Here is a 14,982-nt window from a genome sequence, read left to right on the forward strand (position 1 = left end):
ACCATTTGCGGATTGTTTTGGTGTTTTGGCCTCTACCTATCTAATGACTATTTTGTCTCTCAGTCAACCCTCCCTCTCCTTCAAATTCTCATCCATGTCATTGTTATTCACTTTTAAAACAAATTATAAGAATTCGGATACAAACTGACTCGCGTTGACAGAGATTAAGAAAAGGTTATGATCAGTCGTGCACCCAGGCATGAATTTTACAATCATGAATGGTCAGGATGAGCACACGCATGGATGACTAATTTGAGAAGTAGTTTAACAAATGTACAGTCAAAGTGAAACCATCATACCATTATATGAGAAGTCAAGAGTCAAGATTTCATCAAACTAGATAACTTAATTTAACAAATGCACCCTTTGTCAGGTAATATTAATGATGTTTTCTAAATTAATAAATTTTACTTTGACTTTAGTTTTCTTAACAAAAGTAATCGTTTTATTGTTACAAATACAAAATGTTGTTAATATCATTTTATTTGGGAATATGACAACTAATGCTCCACAAGGGTTCGTAATTATAACAGTTAAAAGCATTTACTTATGCATCAAGATCCAGATTTCATACTAACCTAAGCTGAGAGTGAGAAGTACACACTTTCAGATTTTTTTATTATCTTATCAACATTTTACAGTACTTCTCAGGATATACAAATTTCATAACTCGTAAAACCTATTTTTACAACGATTTTTCTACGCAATTTGGATGAAGATCATAATCACAAACACCACAAGAAAATGCCCAAAACCTCCCTTGTTTTTTGCAATCATCACACACATATGCTTTGGCCATCTCCAACTTAAGCATATGTTCACGCTTCAAGTCCTTCACTTGAGGAGGCAATGCCTCTCCTTCATTTCTCAATGCTGCTTCGAGCTTTTTGATCCTCGATTCTGTGAACGGGAAGGCCTTGGCACCGTACAAGGAGATCATAGCCTTCCCATTTGTGCTAATAGCCTTCCCATCCGGTCCTATCAGAACCAGGGCCGGAATCATTTTGATGTCGAAGATTCAACAAAGGTCTTGCCTTGTTTTGTCCTGGTAGGATATGGCAAGCCATGGCATGCTACTCGTGTTGAGTCAAACTCTTTGAGGCCTCGGTCTGTGGAGACTAGGATGATTTCGAAGTCTTGATCACTGGAGTTCATGAGCTCTTCGTATGAGCACCAAAGTAAAGAGGCCTAAAACTCTACCTCTCTGCCATCATTAGACAAGACATGGTTTCGTCCTTGATGCGTCAACAACTCTTCGAGTTTTCCCCCTTCATGCTTTGCTTCATCGGCAGCCCTTAGCTCTTGTCTTCTCTTCTTAGATGAATGGAAATGCGTCACCTCCATAGTCTTCAATCAGTCCAACCAAGTCTTCCTCAATTGATATTCCATCTTAACTTAATGAAATGAGTGATAGGATGCGATCTATGCGGTACATGTCAATCATCAATATAGCAACTGTAACGAAAAGAAAGTGCGACATTCACAAAAGTAGGTAGACTTTGTTGCACAAGAATCTCTGCTGTATATGTACATCATGTTTTCAAGCTTCATAGGGATTGAATTTAAAACATTTTCGATAGGAATCAATTCGTAATCGATTATTCTCCCAAAATGTTACTCATCAGATAAGGGAAGGAAAGAAACATGAGGATGATGAATCAGTTTGTAACTGCCTATACATATTATTGTCAACCTTGGCTTGTTAGTTATTCTCTTTTATAATTCTCCAATAAATCAAAGAACAAAGGATATACGTATCTTATTAGCTTGTATGATTCATCTGGCAACTCTTTTGAGCATCTAGACAAAGGAATTTTCCAACAAATATGGTTCCCTACTAAGGAGAGCGAAAAACTTAGGTAGGTCCATTTGATAAAATATAGTCTTATGTTTTTGTGAGAAATGCCCTACAGATGACGTTTTACGCAAGAGGAGCTAGAGCTTACCAGCCCATAAGGCAACAAGCCCTCAAGTCAAGTGTGTCACATCATGTGGAATAAAGAACTTGCAACCGAATCAGACCATAAGGAGGCTAAGGGGAGGGAGAATTCGAACTCGAGTGAAGGCAAATGCTCCCTAGTAGTCCTTACAACTACATAAACTCTAGTATTTCATAAAGAGCTGTGCTTTGACAGTCATCAATGTCATATGTGTCAACAATTATCAATCATTGATGCAATGTATATGAAACTCAACAAACGCATTAACGGATAACATGCACATGAAAAACTAGAAATTTTTCACCGTCATAAATGAAAATCAGTAGATTACGTTGATTAATCTGGTGGGAGTGTTGATGAACAGAAACAAAAATTATGGAACACCTAATTATAATTCAGAAAAAATAGTCCTCAAGTGAATCAAAATTAAAGCAAACGAGTGTACCTTACACTTTTATTCCTGAAATCATGCCTTGAATATATTTATGCAAATTCCAAGGAATAAAAGCCAGAGAGAGTAAAAAAAAAAAGAGTAAATCCTAACATTTAAAAAATAAAAAATAAAAACACTATTCAGAGTCACATTCAAACGATCAGATATGGTCGACGGATTCCAAGGCCCGACTATACCAACGGCATGACAAATTCATGGGCCAGGCGGGTGGGGCGCAATTGAGATTGCAACTTGTATTGCAAGACACCTCAGCGAGGTTGCGTGTGGGTGACTGTCAAGCATTAATGAACACGGATTCCACAATGGGACACTGTCAACCGTTAATGGACACAGGTACCACGATGGGACCTACATTCGTCCGTCCAACAACTAAGAGTCACCCATCCCCGCACAGTGGCTACTGTGCTTAGCTTTCCTCTGAACAGAAATTTGCAGTACATATTCAACAAACTGAACAAAGTTGTGCACGATACATCATGATGTGCCAAACTCAGATGTTACTAATTGAACATTGATCAAACTTGAGAAACAAGTTACTAATCACTGTGACACGGATCAATGATACAGTCGACGCATTACAAGGTAGCAGCATGTTAGTCAATGCTGATGTTTTAATTGTTTGCTAATCAAAGTGGGTTTCAATTGGCAAACCGAATCACGAAGGAACTTCATGATTCACACTTTTACACAAGTGTGTTTCAATTTCAAATGGTTCACTTTTTCCTTCTTGAAGAAGCCCTAGTAAACATATCTCTGATGTTATGTGATTCCGTCTCCACTTTGGCCTTCTTCGCTTGCCTTCCAGATCGGGTAGGCTTATTCTCACTCTTACTCTTTTCCTGGCAAGTTATTACGTGGGGGATATAAAGATTAAAGACCGATCAAAATTAATCCAGATTTTTACTAGTCATGAGATATGGAAAGCATTTATCAACTCTAACTATTTACATTAGAAACACTCCAGGTTAAACATTTGAGTTCGTGTGTGTGTGTGTGTGTGTGTGTGTGTGTTTGGGTCGCAGGAAAGAATCCTGGCTCCAACCCTGAAACCAAGTGAATTTTATTCCTTTTTCCAATTTGTAGAGAAAAGTGCCCTATGTCTGGGACTGGGGGTCATACCTGTAAACCATTAAAAGGCCCCAGGTTACTTCCTGTGGCAGTTGGGAGAAATTCGATATCTGACGTTTTTCTTGTTGCTTCTGTAAAATCTATCCTGGATACACAATCAGAAACCCAGACTTAATACATCTTAAGAAGAATCATCACAATTACCGACAATAAGATGTTCAATATGCTCGTTCCCAAATTTCTACAGAACAAGATTTACGACTTAGAACCATTTTTTAGGAAATACCTCAAACGGTCACTCAAAAGCTTCAACCAGGGCTCATCCTTCACGTATTCCCCTAATACTGAAACTGCATCAGTCACTGCACCAGTAACAGAGGTGAGTTTACAAAATGTTTCGCTTTGCCCATCCCATAATAGTCTTGACTGCAAGTCATTCTTTGACCATCAAGTGGGGAGAAACAAAAAGGTCAAAAAAAAAACTTGTTCTATCACTGAAGTTGTACATATTTCTTTCTCTTCCCGTGCAGCATAATTATGGTCCAAAGTGGATAGTCTCTGTTTTAGCTGACATACCTGCCACCACAGAACACAAATTATAAAAAACTTAGAACGACGTTCTATGGACAACATAGATAGTCTTCCATTGTTATACATGGATATTTTCACTAATCTCAACACGCTACAAACACTTGCACTTGCTTGTACCCCAGAACTTACCCTCCACCATATTATTTGGGGGAAGACGTGTTACTGTCCCCAAAGGCCATGGATTGGAAAAGAAAAATTAAATTATCACAATAAACAAGACTAACTCGACAACGCCAGCAGGAATAAGTAAACCAACTAGTTCATGGTCATCCGCGTCATACGCGCAGCAAGTAATATGAAGTGCCTTCTATTTAAAAAGCTAAACGAATAAAAGTAAACATCCATGCTTATCCTTCACATATGGCTTTGATGCGTGAATGACGTACAACTGCAGTTCTTAAACTGAAAGTTGAGGTCTGTCAAATACATATTTTATAGATCACACAGTTTTTCAACAAGGTTTCCATACCCAAAAACTAACTAAAACAGGGAGAATGGGGAGTAATTCATCAACAATCATTGATCATCACACATCAAATTTGAGTGAAATCAGAAGTAGACAGACCTTGTGGTACAACCAAGCCAGAACCTTGGAATCATCCAGCCTAAAAAATTTGGAGGATCCAATTTCTGCACACAAAGAGGGAAACAAAAACCTTATCCGCCTGAATACTATAACACCGTCCATTTTAATATTTGACACTAAAAGTTGTAAGAATTCAAATCATTCAATTGGAAACTCCAACAAAAGAAGCACATTGAAACTCAGGCTAATATATAGCGCCTTAAATTAGAGGTCATTGGTTCTGTTAGAAACTGAAACCGTATTTTCACAAGCAATGTAAGATGCATTCATGATACAGCAGTACATGTTCATTGATCAATTTGCAAGCTTCCACCTAAAATCTGAACTACAAGTGCATGGGTAGTGTCCCACCTTTAATTTCACAAACTAATTGCATACAGTTCTCCGCAATGGACAGTAGTTTATGGTATCCAGGATAGCCTTCGATGAAGATTATATCATCTAAAAGCCTGAACTTCCCAGGATCATCCCCCTTCTGCATTTTTTTATATCAATGAAACAACCGCTGGGATCAATGGGATAAACATAATGTACAAAAATACTCAAACAAGATTCATAATTAGGGTGCGGGATTAAAGCACCACGGAAGTTCGGGTACCTTCATTCTAGCTTCTTCGAAAATGGGCAAGAAAATGAACACAGGGTCAACTGGAGTGGCAGTATACAACCCACCATCTATATGGAATTGCAACAGAAATTAGCCAATGATCAGAATAATTAAATTTCACCAAAAAAATAAAAAATCAGAAATTAATAGAATAAAAGGAAAATCAATAAAGGTACAACCTTCAGCAACGTAATCACCCAGAAACCAAGAGGTGTAGGATTGCTTGAACCAATTAAGTTCCTGAAGCACCTCATTTACAAAAAGGCAGCACATTTTGTTTCCTGTCAAAAAAATGAAATAAAAAAAATGAAAAATGCCCTAATTTCCAAAATTTCAAGAACTTAAATGCGTGCATTTTGAAATACCGGACTTGGGATGGCGGAGCGAAAGCAATTGTCCGGCGTCGTTTCCGGTTTCAGCAGTATCTGTAGATTTTGCGCTTACGTTTAGGGATTGTGCGCAGAAAGGATTAAATTGAAAATTGAGAACAAAAGATTGGGGTAGTAGTTTTACCTGCTGCGATGAGAAGACGGGTTTCGTCGGAGCCTTCCCACCAAGCCATTGAAGTGTAAGCTTCCGTTCCTTAAACCCTAGCTGTTAATGAAGGCTAGTAAAACGAAACAGAGAAATTGCGCGCGCTTTGTTAAGAAGTGTCAGGGCCTTCATTTAGCTAATAAACGTACCATGGTTGGAACCCTATCATTGTATAATGACATGTAGTGTTTTCTTGTGTTTCGGACATGTTAAAAATCTTCTCAACAGCTTATTAGATGATAACTTTTGACGGCTATTATCTACCTCTGCATCATAAGCGTTGTTTTGTTTTTGTTTCTTGCACGAAGTACTTTGTTATTTTAAGATTCATTTGAATTTTTTCTAAATATTGGTATAGAAAGCATTTTTACCAGAAATGTTATTAATAATTCTAAAAGTACTTCCAAACGAGTTCTAAAACTCTTGGAGTTGATGTTAATGGTTGAAGCCCTCTTAAAACCCAATGAGTAGACGTTTTGGAAGACACTTTCTTAAGATATTAAAATGACATGATAAAATACTAGACACTTAAGTACCAACCAATTGAAAATCCAATTACTTCACAGCGATACTTGCACAAGATGTCACAAGATGTTCGGAAAATATGATAGAACGAAAAGTCATTCAGATTGAAATCAATTGATACCATTTTACATTCTTGATTATAATCACGGTGACATTCCAAACCAATAATACAATGTCATGTTCAAGACTTTCTTTAAATAAAATTGCATTATTGATTTTTAACCTTTTGTTACCGCCACATATGCGAACCTAGTACATGCAAGTCCTGAAGAAGGAAAACTTCGAACATAAAATGAACTCATTTCCACTATAATCTCACTTTGGTTGCACTATTTGCTTTCTTTCACCGAACAAAGCCAATTCCTTGTGCTACGGATGTGTTCGGTGGGCTGAAGTTGAAAAAGTTGTCGGAATTTCGGTGGCTGCCCACTGAATTGTTTAGACTATTTCAGCGGAAGACCGCTGAACAAGACAATTGACTTGTGACTGGGTAATGGCTCCTTTTCTGTTGTCCTCTTTGCCTTCAGTAATTCTCTCCCTCTTAGAAATGCAAATAGATTTCAAATTAAGAATAAGCCTTCAAATAAGAATAGGATAAAAGAGTATGAAAAAATTCATGGCGCATTTTCTATTTTTCTTTGGCCATTGTTATTCATTGTTCCTCAAATTAGGAGTGCAAATTGTATTTACCAAAAAACACAGTGCAAAAGCGTATGTAAATCCTCCTAATTAACTTCCATTAAATATTAATACATTTTTGTTTTCCCCCCACCAAAAACCCTTAAACCTCTCTCAAGCAGTGACAGAGAAAGAGAAGTCATTCTCAGAAATAGCCCTAGAAGAATACGCATCCCCATCACTAGCATAAGAAGAGTAATCTTCATCAGTATCCCTCTCCTTCAACTGTTCAATCTTGTCCACAACTTCTCTCCAATCCCACCTCCCCTCCACATTGCTCTCACAGCAACACATCCCAATCTTCAGCAGCTTCAGCATTTCGCCTTCCCCGTTCTTCGTCCCCTTCATGTCCTTGTCAAACACTTCACCCGTCCACTCTTCCCTCACAACCGAGTTCACCCAAGCCGCCAAGTCCGCATTCGCTCGCTTCCCCGGTTGGAGATAGTTTGCTGGGAATTTACCCGTGAGCATTTCGAAGATGAGTATGCCTAGGCTCCATACATCGGTCTTTTTCAACGTGCGTTCGGTGTGGTAGAACTCCGGGGACTTGAAGGCCACCATGAACTTTTGTGCATGGTCTCTGTTGATTAAGGGTATGAGGGCATATTCTGCTAAGAGGGGGTTGAAGTTGTGGTCTAGGAGCACGTTGGAAGACTTGAGGTGACCATGGGGTACGGTTAAGCCGGGGAACTCTCTGTAGAGGTAGGCCAAGCCCCTTGCCACTCCTTTGATGATCATCAACCGAGTTGCCCAATCCAATCCTGGCTGCCCGGGTTCTCGCTTAACTGAAAATACACGGAAAACATCAAGTTAATTAAGTGCAGTAGTGTTTGAGATGTAATCAATAATGTGGTCAAACAAGTTCTAATTGGTTGGAAAGTTGGCCAATATTGTACTAATTGACCGAGTCTAGCAAATGTTAGCATGAATAAGATAGATACCAAATTATTAAATTATATAATCATCTACGAACATACAATATCACATTTACTAATCACATTGTTAATCTTATCTCATACATAAATAATACCCACTTATTCATATAAATTCTACTTGAATCTCAACTTTGTGAAATGTGTGATTAGTAATGTAATGATATGCAATGTTAGGGTTATGAACATACCATGGAGGTGACTAGCCAAGCTTCCATTGGCAACAAAAGCATGAACCAAGAGCTTCTCTTCTTTCCTGTAATAGAAAGCAATAAGTGGGAGCAAATTAGGGTGTGACAACCTCCCAAGCCTTCTCATGTGGTCATAAAATTCATCTTGTCTGACTTGGTTCATTTGCCTAAACTTCTTCACAACCACGGGCCCACTCAAAATCCCTGCCTTGTAAGATGACCCAAAGGACCCACTCCCCAGAACCTCAGCTGGGGCCCTCAGCAACTCTTCCAACTCAAAATTTCTGTCCTGCTTCACAAAATACAACTCTCCTCCTCCTCCTCCTCCTCCTCCTTCTCTCTCAGCATTGTTATGGAAGTTGTTATTTTCTTCTTCAGCTGCCAATTGGACCTCCATTGCACCTGTGTCATGGTGAGCCCCTAGTTTGTCTTGTACTCTTGTTACTTGTTTTGATTGTGCTGAACGGCGTCGTTCGAGGCATGCTGCAATGAACAAGATTACAGCCACTGAGATGACTGTGACGGCGATGATTAGGAGGACTTTCTTCTTTGAGGACTTGCACGCAGCCAGTGGCGTCCCACACAAGTCTAGGTTTCCTGTTTGGTCAACACAAGAGGCCCATAATTAGGCCAAAGAAACTAAAAATGGAAAGAACCCATTTTGTTTGATAAAAGTAATTTGCTTAATAAACAAAAGATAATGACATTGTATCGACGTGCTTCCATTATATAAAAAAATTCGTGGGGAGATCAAGTTTAGAGCATGTCTCAATGTTTTTGTCAACGAATCCAATTTTTTCTTCTACTTAAAATGATTAGAAGGTCTTGATTTTCCTTCTTTTGTTAATGTTTCAAACTTTTAGTTCTAGTACCAAATCATGCAATTACATTTTTTTCTAATATATTTCATTAGTTAACATGACATTTAGACCGAATTTCCCCTTATCACTCTCAAATACACAATTAAATACATTTTAAGTGACTGTTAACGATAGTTATTTACACGTGCATGAACGACTGTCAACCGTTGATGTATGTTAATTTGTAGTGAAATTCACATACATATCAACAACTGCAGTCATATCTCATAATAAGAGACTATTGAAAAAGAAGTTCTCACTGCGACAAAGAAATAGAGTAATCGTGCACATCAATTTGCTAGTTCACCCATAAGTGGATGTGTAAAAGCACAATTTTATTGTCAAATTCTGAACTTAGAAACACATTTAAAGGAAAATCATGTATTCTGTACTGGCTGAAACCTGAAAAAGATAAAGCATTCTAAAATAAAGATGGACAATAATGAAATAATGAAATTCTTGAACTGATTACTTACCGAGGAAAGCGCTTGGGTCGGAATTTCTCAGGCTTGCCGGAATACGACCCTCGAGTCTGTTGTATGACACATTCATAGTCTTCCATGCCTTAGGATTTTGTGGAAAATTTGGTAGCTTCCCACTGAATTGGTTTCCCCGAATATCCAATTCCACAATCTTAGTCAATGCAGCCAACGACTTTGGTATTTTCCCCGCGAATTTATTCCCATCCAGATAAATTTTCTTCAAGGAATTCATCCCAACAAAAAAGTCTTCTGGGATTTCACCAGAGAAGTGATTGTACGACAAGTAAAATGACACAAGTGAACTAAGTTTGTTCACGCTAGGGATAGGCCCGTCAAAGCCATTGTTCATGACGCTTACGGTTTTCAGGCCAGATAAATCCAAAAGTGCGTCTATATCGATGATCCCCCGGAGACCCATCTTCGATAAATTCAACCCGAACACATTGCCATCGTGATCACAAACCAGACCTGCCCAGTTGTCCTTGCCGTTGCAGGGAGACGTGGCATTAGTCCAGTTGTCCAGAGCAGTGGCGTTCAATAGAGATGACTTGAACTTGAGGAGGGTGGCTGCCTCCGTCGGGTCCGAAGATGAAGCAACGTACGATAATACTAAGAAAAATAGCATGAAAAGCCAATGATGGTGATCATATGCCTTGTGAATATGAGCCATCATATATAAAAATTAGGGTTTTTCGTTTTGGAAAGTAGGTTTTGATAGAAGAAGAAGAAGAAGAAGAATGGAGGGATTGAATAAAATGGGGTTAAGGTTCAGTCGGTGTGGTGAAAGAATTAGAGTAGGGGAAGCTGGAAAGGTACAAATAGAAGAAGAGGGGTGCGAGAATGACAAGGTTCATTGTGCCCTATCAGGAATCATGAGCTGGGTTGAGAGCCGGCATAAATATTTTAATTAAAAGATTTCGATTTGATTTTCCCTTAGCAATACTAAGCGTGTTTGTTTATTATTCATCTTTAGCTTGGTGTGTGCCGTTGGGTTGCTGTTTTGTTCTTGTTAATGGTATTGGGGAAATTGTATCTCATTGTTGGCTCAGCCGATCGGATTTATGTTAGCAACGAGATCACTTTCACTACTTACTTCATTCCCTCAATTAGTTATAATTTCTAAATTGTTTTAGATATCGACCATACAATAGTAATTTTTCATGTGACCATAACATCATTTGGCATGCCGACCAATTATCTACGGAAAATTTTGGTTTTGGTCCCTAATTGATCAATATCTTAGACTTAACCTAATTGGTTTGAATATTTTGATTGAAACATAAATGTTAAATTTCAATATTAATTAAGAAATTCAACCAAGAAAATTAATAATTCTCCCTAAAATTGTGCAAAGATTAGTATCAAGAAGAGATTTTTTTCCTCATATATACTGTGAAAATCCGGTAATTTATTTATTTATGTTAATTATGGAAAACGATGAAACATTTCTATAAATATAGGTATATTATAGCCAACGAGAGTTAGTTGAGTTGGTAAGGATCGTTTTCTTCGCTATATTAAGACCTGGGTTCGAGTCATAACACCAGCAATCCCTCTTGGTGGGTAGTTTGTAAAAACCTTAAAAGGCTCTAAGACCATCTTTGTAAGTCATAAAAGAAACTCGTGGCATGCCCTAGCCTTAGATGTGGTATCCTCCCTTCCCCTCTAAACTTTTTTATACCGAAAACAATAATATGAGTATATTTTACATTAAAAAAATTGATACATTTTAAGTATGATAAAGTAATATTCTGATGAAACATGGGTCCATTAATTATAGATATATAAATTGGGACATTTAAGATTATAAAAAGAGAGCATAATATGTTGAAAGGACCGACTTTAGAGCGCCCCATAAAATCCAAGATTTGTAATTGTCACAGGTTAGCTACATACACAACGTTAGTTTCTTTATTATACTAATAATTTTTCCAGCCTGGTTTGTGCTGTTTACCTAGCTAGGTTGCTCTTTGTTCTTGTAATGACGACGCGAACTTCATTGTTGGTTCAGCCAAACTTCTATGTGATGTAGACGGTAACTTCACTTCCAAGTAATATACTTGTATAATTATATATATAAGATGTCGTACGTGATTTGCAAGTAATTACATGTACTTTATTTAAAATTAAAAAAAAAAAAAAAAAAAAAGAGTTGTGTGCACTATAAAAACTATTATTTTAATAGTTAAGAGTATTATTACCTGTCCTAAACAGTAATTCTGTTAACAAAAAAAAACTGTAATTTTGTTACAATGCTGCTATGAAATACTTCAATCATACGTATTCTGCATATATAAGCTATATAAAATACCTTGTAAAAAGAACTACATGAAATGTATACTCAAATTGCAGTGGATATATACCTGTATAACATGGATAATTAAGAAAATAGCAAAACTGATCCCTCTACTGTTTGTAAACTCGTTAGAATTTATTATTAGAATGGTTCTTGCTTCTTCGAGCAAAATAAAATACTCTAGTTTTCTGTAGACAGTTTGAAACTGATTACACTTCAAAAGTGTATCTTAACGTAAAATACTGTGGTAGTTTCACTCTTACTCAAAAAAATTGATCAACTTTCTCGTACATATTAATGCGAATCCAGAAGCACTCACATCAATACAATGAATAAACACACGAGAAAGGGATAAAAACGCAAGGAATTCTTGTTGTTCAAAGAAAATATTCAATAGTATTAATCCAAAAGTCCTCCTTAACTCTAAATTACATTGTATTTATATAATTAAAGAAAATAACCTAGTGTTCTACAAAGAAATAAAAATACATTAGAAAAGTACTTAATTTCTCTGTCGAATTAGTAATTATGAAAAATAAAATAAATAACAAAACTTAATACAAAATAAGAAATAATTCCTTAATTTGCTCCTGCATCAGATTTCAATGGCGCAAGGGGCTTCCCACACAACCCTTTGTATCCTGCATAGTATTGTTAAATTTACTACTCATACGAAATCTAATGTGTAGGATTTATATAAAACTAGTTTATTGCCACACGCTTTGATTTTTTGTTTATTACGATGCGCTAAACACAAGTTAATCGCTTGTTATTTTGATTTAGGTGAAATACACAAAAGTTAATGAACACCTGTTTCGTTCAATGTGCTACCACGCAAAGAGGAATCGTCAATGGATTTCTATAAAAGGAAGCTTATATTTTGGCAACCTTGTATATTCCGCAGGAGATTGACGAAATATTGCCAGCAAATAATTGATCGTAGTGGATTCTCTTCGAGAGCACCTGACACAAACATCAAGCTGAATACCTCATGTATATATTAATGTTAAATATCTAGTGTTGTCCAGGAAAAATATAAAGATTTCAATATAACATCTGATTGGTACTGCTCTTTGTTAGTGTTTCTGGAATCAATGAGTGTTTTGATGTAGATGGAGCTGAACAGAAAGAACAAACGATGAACAAAAGACTGGAGGAAACGAATGGTTTCGTGTTCTTCTTCTCTGCAGAAAGTTTGCAGAGGAATAATGCTTTTCTATTCAGAAAGGAGCACTAACGTGCTTTACATTAACTGAAGGTCCTTAACTTGGGACCACATAAACCTCTACATTTCATCCTAGACACACATCTTTCTAATTTCATGGATCTAACAACACATGGCACTCATGGCCCTTTTACAAAACTAGACATTTACACTTTGCCTCATTCTGCACAAGTGAATACACCAATTTAAACAAAAACTTATTCTAAAAACTTTTCAGCTCAAATACTTATAATTCAACACTCCCCTTTAAGTTTTGAGCTGATTTCACACCAAGCATATCACGAAGATAGTTGAACCGATCCTTAGACAAAGGTTTTGTGAAGATATCTGCAACCTTCTATCAATGTGCTTTGTCTTTTGATGGAACACAGAATTCTTTGTGATAGCAATGGCAGATGTGTTGTCGCAGTGAAGAGGAGTAGCTACAGTTTGTAATTCTCCAAAATCTTCCAAAACAAACCTTAGCCATATTGCTTGTGTAGTTGCTTCTGATGCACTTATGTATTCAGCCTCTGCAGTTGAGAGTGCAACACAGTTTTGCTTGACTGAAGCCCAGGAAAACACACCACTGCCAAATGAGAAAGCATATCCTGATGTGCTTTTGCTGTCTTCCAAAGAACCACCCCAGTCACTATCACAGAAGCCAATTAAGCAAGCTTTTCTTCCTTTCACATACTCTAAGCCATAGTCCAGAGTTCCCTTGATGTATCTGAGTACTCTCTTTGCAGTTCCATAATGTTTGTTGGTAGGACAGTGCATGTATCTGGCCAACAAACTAGCTGCATACATTATATCCGGCCTTGTAGCAGTGAGATATAGGAGACTTCCCACAATGCTCCTATACAATTCATCACTTGCAGATCCACTTCCATCATCTTTAGATAGCTTCTCAGTAGCTACCAGAGGAGTTGAGATAGTCTTTGCTTCATTTAAACCAAATTTGCTCAGTAAAGAGCTTGCATACTTCTTCTGATTAATGAAGATGCTGGAATCTGTTTGTATCACTCCCATCCCAAGGAAGTGGTGAAGGAGACCTAAATCTGTCATCTCATACTTCATTTTCATATCTTCTTTGAACTCTTCTAGCATTGATTTGCAACTACCAGTGTAGACTATATCATCTACATAGATAGACACAATTAGAATATCTTCTCCCCTTGCTTTTATATACAGAGTTGGTTCACTCAAGCTTTTCTTGAATCCACACTGTGAGAAATAGCTGTCAATCTCACCATACCAAGCTCTCGGAGCTTGCTTTAAACCATAGAGGGCCTTATGAAGTTTGTACACCTTTTCTTCCTTGTCTTTCACTACAAAACCTTCAGGTTGCTCAACATAGACCTCTTCTTGTAGAACTCCATTCAAGAAAGCCGATTTCACATCTAACTGATACAATTTCCAGCTCTTTTGTGCAGCCAAAGCTATTAATGTTCTAATGGTATCCAACCTAGCAACCGGTGCATAAGTCTCATTGTAGTCCAAACCAAGCTTTTGTGCATAGCCTTTTGCAACCAACCTTGCTTTATTCTTCAACACTGAGCCATCAAGATTTAACTTAGTTTTGTAGACCCATTTGACCCCTATAACAGGTTTTTCAGTTGGTCTGTCAACAAGTTTCCAGGTGTCATTCTTTTCAATCATAAACAGCTCATCCTCCATAGCTTTTAACCAAGACTCATCTTGTTTGGCATCCTCAAACTTCTCTGGATCCATGATACACAGATTACATTGAGCCAATACATCATTCAGATTCCTCCACTTCAAAGGTGTATTATCAAATGCTTGATTTTGTCCTTCAATTACATTTGACATGCTTGAAGATTCACCTAAGATAGGTGACCTTGATTCAGATTCATAATCTTCACTATTAGGAGCTCTTCTAGACTAAGATAGAATAGGTGATGTAGGGAACAACACCATTCTGTCATTACTTTCTGTGCTTATATCACTGTGCATGAAACTTCCAGTATTAAGAAATGTTGACCCTGAGTCCTCTTCCCAATTCCAGACAGC

The 14,982-nt window shown here is 37.3% G+C and overlaps 2 protein-coding genes and 1 pseudogene across 3 annotated transcripts; all 3 read right to left on the reverse strand.

Moving 5' to 3' along the window:
• Positions 1-583: 583 nt before the first annotated feature.
• Positions 584-1,664, reverse strand: LOC137745725 (putative nucleoredoxin 3 pseudogene; annotated as a pseudogene).
• Positions 1,665-2,876: 1,212 nt separating this feature from the next.
• Positions 2,877-5,920, reverse strand: LOC137745716 (ribonuclease H2 subunit B). 2 transcript variants are annotated; one of them, XM_088687011.1, is made up of 10 exons: positions 5,760-5,920; positions 5,612-5,671; positions 5,426-5,527; positions 5,238-5,314; positions 4,991-5,114; positions 4,619-4,683; positions 3,969-4,038; positions 3,749-3,824; positions 3,514-3,602; positions 2,877-3,233 (listed from the first exon to the last, which is right to left on the reverse strand). In XM_088687011.1, the coding sequence occupies exons 1-9, from the start codon at positions 5,806-5,808 to the stop codon at positions 3,539-3,541; spliced, it is 687 nt and encodes a 228-aa protein (XP_088543137.1). In that variant the 5' UTR covers positions 5,809-5,920; the 3' UTR covers positions 2,877-3,233; positions 3,514-3,538. The 2 variants fall into 2 exon arrangements, with proteins under 2 accessions (XP_088543137.1, XP_068341820.2); XM_068485719.2 differs by having other exon boundaries at positions 3,514-3,607.
• Positions 5,921-6,951: 1,031 nt separating this feature from the next.
• LOC137745706 (putative LRR receptor-like serine/threonine-protein kinase At4g31250) lies at positions 6,952-10,118 on the reverse strand. Its single transcript, XM_068485707.2, has 3 exons — positions 9,443-10,118; positions 8,107-8,703; positions 6,952-7,768 (listed from the first exon to the last, which is right to left on the reverse strand). The coding sequence occupies exons 1-3, from the start codon at positions 10,116-10,118 to the stop codon at positions 7,098-7,100; spliced, it is 1,944 nt and encodes a 647-aa protein (XP_068341808.2). The 3' UTR covers positions 6,952-7,097.
• Positions 10,119-14,982: the final 4,864 nt, after the last annotated feature.

This window comes from Pyrus communis, chromosome 15 (assembly GCF_041283825.1).
Source record: "Pyrus communis isolate YQ-2024b chromosome 15, ASM4128382v1, whole genome shotgun sequence".
Taxonomy (NCBI): Eukaryota; Viridiplantae; Streptophyta; class Magnoliopsida; order Rosales; family Rosaceae; genus Pyrus; species Pyrus communis.

Bases quoted from the DNA above. Each gene is read 5' to 3' on its own strand.
- LOC137745716 (XM_068485719.2), bottom strand. From the start codon at position 5,808: ATGGCTTGGTGGGAAGGCTCCGACGAAACCCGTCTTCTCATCGCAGCA. The intron at 5,672-5,759 runs GTAAAACTACTA...CAAAATCTACAG, and splicing joins CCGTCTTCTCATCGCAGCAG to ATACTGCTGAAACCGGAAAC. The intron at 3,825-3,968 runs GTACAACTTCAG...TTACTGGTGCAG, and splicing joins ACGGGAAGAGAAAGAAATAT to TGACTGATGCAGTTTCAGTA.
- LOC137745706 (XM_068485707.2), bottom strand. From the start codon at position 10,118: ATGGCTCATATTCACAAGGCATATGATCACCATCATTGGCTTTTCATG. The intron at 8,704-9,442 runs GTAAGTAATCAG...TTGACCAAACAG, and splicing joins CGACCCAAGCGCTTTCCTCG to GAAACCTAGACTTGTGTGGG. The intron at 7,769-8,106 runs GTATGTTCATAA...GTGTATTTTCAG, and splicing joins CTTGGCTAGTCACCTCCATG to TTAAGCGAGAACCCGGGCAG.